We start from the raw sequence: 5183 nt of genomic DNA on the forward strand, positions 1-5183 counted from the left end.
GTTTTTTTTTCACACTGACCTTTCATAGTTCCCCCGAGAAACCCAGAGCCCAGCTGCTGGGAAASRCCTCCCGCTCCAGCATACGTCACTGCATGGGATTCCTTCCCCGGAGAGTGCAATGCTGAAAAAAAAGTCAGCAGCTCTTCACTCGACGTTTATCCACAAACTGGTCCTGGATTAAGCTCCAAAGTTTTTATAAGTCAGATTCTACTGTGAAAAATGTCTGTTTTATCCCCTTTTATGAGTTTTTGGCCACTGACTATCTTTAAATCGCTGCTTCCTGGTCAACAGTCGGCTCTGGAAGCGATCGCTTTTTTCTTTTTCTTTTCTTCTTTTTTTGAAGCGAGTGGTTGAAGCAAATGGAGCATAAGAGCCCCCTGGTGGCTGAAGAAAAAATCCACGTATAAGCCGCACCGGACTATAAGCCGCCTGGTTCAAAGTTCGGGAAAAAAGTCACGGCTTATAGTCCGAAAAATACGGTAGTCCACATCCTTTAACTCAGGTTGGGGGTTTTACACTCTGCTTGTACCCCGCCATTTCCCCCAAACGTCCAAAATGAGCTTCTTTCATAGGGTGGCCGGGCTCAGCCTTAGAGATAGGGTGAGGAGCTCCGTCATCCGGCAGGAGCTCGGAGTAGAGCCGCTGCTCCTCCATATCGAAAGAAATCAGTTGAGGTGGTTCATCTGATCAAGATGCCTCCTGGACGCCTCGCTTTAGAGGTATTCCAGGCACGTCCTGCTGGGAGGAGGCCCTAGTAAGACCCAGGACTCACAGCCTGGGAATGTCTCAGGTGAGCCGGAGGTCTGTGACCTGACCATAGATTAACGACTGAAGATGGAGATGCTTAATTTTGACACTGTGATTCAGAGAAAGTCCACAATAAATTTAAACCCAGTTTTTGTTTTTACAAATCATTAAAGTTGTATTTATTAGTTATTCCACCATGGGGAAAAAACGTTTATATAAATTAATAAAAATTTGTAATTAATCTCATGAGTGTTTGGAAACGTGTATATTCTGATGTTTAATGGTTCTCTGGTTCCTTTCAGGTGTTTTCTGCATTGATGAAGGACGGAAACAATCGAGAAGCGGAGAAAACCGGCAGCCCAGCTTTAAGAAGCTAACGCAGGCTAATCCAGATGCTAACTCTGTTAAAACTCCAGCTTTGAAGGTGAATTCTCAGCCTGAAGCCAAACTCGCTGCAGGTGAAGTTCTTGTTTCTTAACAAGCAGCAGGTTCCGGGACCAGAGACATTAAACCTGGCTGTTAGATGATCTCTACGTGTCGTTTCCTCTCTGCTGGCTGAGAGTAAAGCTTCTGATGGTCTTACCTCCTTGTTAGGAGGCCTCTAACACAGAGCATCAGGCCCTGTGTAAATCTAGAGAGACTTTAAAATTAACCGTAGGTGCTAATGATTTTCTAAAGGCTTCAGAAAAGACCCCAGTGGTTTCATTCGTCATGTGGATCCTCTTCGTTTGCTGCATTTGTGGAACCGAGACTCTGGATCTGAACATGGATCTGTAGCTGGTTAAGAAAAAGCTTAAATCTCAAGAAGAATCGAGGTTTAAAAATGAGAATGTTCCTGAATATACAGGTGTGAAAAGAGCCTAAATCTAACTGTTTGAGATGAACATTCTTTAGTCACTGAGGAAGATTTTATATCTAAAGTAGATGAGAAAACCAAGATTTTGGACCTTATTGAGCCCAAGTTTAGTTTGTTTCTGTGGGCGTTTGAATCAGTGTTTCAAGGATCCAGATTTCCTCTTAGAGCACTTTATTGAAAATGAGAAACCACACCCATCACGAAAACTCAGAGCGAGCAGAAAGAGGTCGACTAAAGGTTTAGGCTGCAGATGTTTAAAGCTGCAGAAAGTGTTCTTTTTTTCAAGTGGGGTTCTACAGAAAGGTTGTAAACAATATTTTACTTGAACAAACTAAATGTAGAGAAATGGAATTGAGTTCTTCCAGGACTGACAAGCTAACGGCTGGTCTGAACAGATTATATTGCTCCCAACTTAAATCAGCTCCAATCTCAAGTTTCATAAATGCTGTTTTCTAAACCTTTAAATCATTGTTAGTTCCATATTGCATTATTTACATTTGTAACACTACATGCTAGCACACATCCTTCCATCACTTCCTGTTGGAAGATCACATTGACTACAAGAGTAACCATGTAAAATAAACCTGGTGACAAGAGTAAAGCTTTATAAAACTGCTCACGCTGTTGTATGACAAAGATGATCCACTTTGGTTCTGGAGACGCTCAGATGTGCTGTTAAATCAGGATCTGACTGGGCTGTGACTGCATATGTAAAATTTCAACAAAGCAGGAACATTTACAGTTGCACTAAATTGAGGGTGTTTGGGACCAGCGAGCCTTGTGGTGAGGACTGTTTTTAAAATCACCACTCATTTTCACGTGCATGGAACCTGTATTCCAGGCCATGCATATTATTTTAATGCTCACCTTTGCCCACATCACAGCCGCCTCTATTTTTGATTGAATTCACTTCGGAAACGAAAACAAAGAGATTTAAAGTCGTGTTTGCCAGAGCCTCACTGCACAACACCTGCTTTCTACACCTGTAAGGCTGATCAGAAGAACTTTGTCTATGGTCTATTATCTCAACGTTTAGTGGTTTATTCAGATACTTCTTTTTAAATCCTTCCACTGTTGAAGAAATATTAAGTCAAAGAAGTGCTACAGCTAATGATATGATGATATAAACCCACCCTGATTTCATGAAACTCACTGTATGAGATCTCCAGAATTTATATTAAATAATCTGTTTTGGCATAATTATAACAAAAAAACTGTAGTTATAAAAAATGTAATGATTTTGAGGATGTTTATGTTCATTATACTCCTATTTAATGGATAAGTAACAAAGTCTGTTTACTTCAACCAGCAACAGTCATATTCAAATCTGTCATTTTGTGGGTCGAAAACGACAAAGTTTTGAAAACATTGATGTAAGTTAGGAGTTATTGTAAGACAACAGCAATCCATACTAGACTTGGTGTTGGTTTTAGTGCTTGTTAGCTCAACGATCAGGTCATGGTTTAATTATCTCTAAATTGAAATTGTTCAAAGAACCATCTACAGCAGGTAAGATACTGTTTACAACTTTTCCACAGAACCCTAGTTCAAAATGCCTGAACTATCCCTTTAACAACCTTACAAACCCTGAAACCTGCTTGTACCTGAACGGTTGTAATCACTCCTGTTAGCAAAACTGATTCATCAACAGATAATGAGTTTAATCTTCTTTCATCGTTCAGTCATGTCAGTCACCTCTGATTCTAATATCCTAATTCTTTTTATAAAGGTGGATTTCCTGGTAACCAGTGGTGCACAAACCAGTTTTTCAATCCCGATGTCCTGTCTGTTTTTTCAGATCTTTTATAATATTCTAAAAGTTGCTGGACCTAATAATTATTGTCAACAAGTTTGTTTAATCAAGTAATGTTTTTGAATGAAGGTCCAGTTTTACAGTTTCAGTCAGGTTTTGGTGTTTGAAAACATGGTACTGCAGGTAAAGTCATGTTAGCCTCTAAAATCTACATTAAATTAGATTTAAATCCTGTCTGAAAACAAAGGTGAAACTCTGCCTGCAGAGGAGCTGAGCAATAAAAGATATTACACACAGACTAAAAAAAAACTATTGTTTTTCACTTTGGTCAGGAAGTACCAACACTTCACTGCTGAAAGAAATTGTAACAAACACAAAACTGCAGAAAATGTGCTTTATTTGATATTTAAAGGTTTTTTTTTCAGTATTTTTCAGTAAAAAAAAATGTAGCTTGTTTAGAATTGTACGAAAAAAATATATAAAGAAAAACATGATTTTTTTAAAAAACTGATTTGTTCATGTTCTTAAATATTTTTGTTGCAGCTTCTACAGAACCAATAAACAAACTAATGAAATAGATTTAAAAGAGAATTTAGTACCTAGATATCTCAACCAGTCCATTCAGAATGTGTGATTTCAGATAAATAAAAAGAATTAATTGATTTTTTTTCTTACAAAAGTTTGCAGATAAATTTAAGAGTCAACAAGCAGAAACATGATTTTCTGAATGGACGATGAGGAGCAGAGGTGTTAATCCGGGCTGCATTAAACAAACCTGCAGGACGTTGGAGCAGACTCCCCCTCTTTCTGCTCCTTCACCTTTTGATTTACAAACATCTCGTTCAGCTTCCAAAACGGGCCACAGCGAACTCATAAATCCCCACCTGCAGAATGAGTTCTCACAGCAGCAGGAAGTGTTTTCTCTGCAGCTTTCAGTTGGTAAAACAGAAAACTCACTGTGAAAGCTGTGGAGGAAAACAGGAAGAGAATTATCTGTCGTTTCTATGTCTGCTGCTTTTATATAATCACTTCTGCTTGATTCTGCTACAGTATTTTAAAGGAGTAGTTCAGACATTTTAGAAGAGGGATTCTGTGGGGGTAAAAAGCTACAAACATCTTAACTGTTGTAGATGGTTTTATGAATGAACTCAATTTAGAGAAAAACAGTTTGATTTTGACCACAGCTAGTCTGAGTAGGACTAAGACCAAATTGTGTTTGCTAAACCTTTATGTTGTCACTACTACTCTAACAACAACAGCTAGCTGCAGCACATCCTGTGTAGCCTGAGAACACGTCCTGCAGGATTATCAGAGCACTTCTTCCTACAAACCATAATTAGACTTTTGTGATTGGAGTTATTTTATGAAAGCTAAATGTGTTTTGGAGGTGGCTGCACTTGGACCATGCTGACGAGCTAATGGCTAGTCAGCATGGAGCTAACTTCAGAGCACATTTTGTTGTTTTAAAATAATCCTAAATTGAAACATTTTCATAGACTTTTGTGTGAATGCTGTCAGTTTTATATAAAAAATTTTTACTACAACAGAAGTATTCTGATATTCCTGCAGGACGTGCTACAGCTAGCTGTTGCTGCTGCTATGTCCTCTGGAAATATCCACAGAATTCATTGTAAACAACTATAACAAAATAAACAATGTCAACATTTATTCGATAGCATTTGCAGGAAGTGTTGTGACATTTTGGAGATTAAAGTTGTATAAAGATGACGACAGTTTACTGTAGTCTCATTCAGAGTAGCCATTAGCTCATCAGTCGGGTCAGAATTAACATCTTTTTCTCCAAACTAAGGCTGTCCAAAGAGCTAT

At 38.5% G+C, this 5183-nt stretch overlaps 1 protein-coding gene across 1 annotated transcript; it reads left to right on the plus strand.

Moving 5' to 3' along the window:
• Positions 1-1049: 1049 nt before the first annotated feature.
• Positions 1050-3375, plus strand: LOC106511249 (TBC1 domain family member 12; the record flags this gene model as incomplete). The annotated part of the gene is given in 1 exon segment (XM_013999999.1): positions 1050-3375. A coding segment is annotated over 1 exon segment (75 nt), but the record flags the coding sequence as incomplete, so codon positions are not given.
• Between the last annotated feature and the right edge of the window lie 1808 nt (positions 3376-5183).

Source organism: Austrofundulus limnaeus, unplaced genomic scaffold (genome assembly GCF_001266775.1).
Source record: "Austrofundulus limnaeus strain Quisiro unplaced genomic scaffold, Austrofundulus_limnaeus-1.0 Scaffold2623, whole genome shotgun sequence".
NCBI classification, from domain to species: Eukaryota; Metazoa; Chordata; class Actinopteri; order Cyprinodontiformes; family Rivulidae; genus Austrofundulus; species Austrofundulus limnaeus.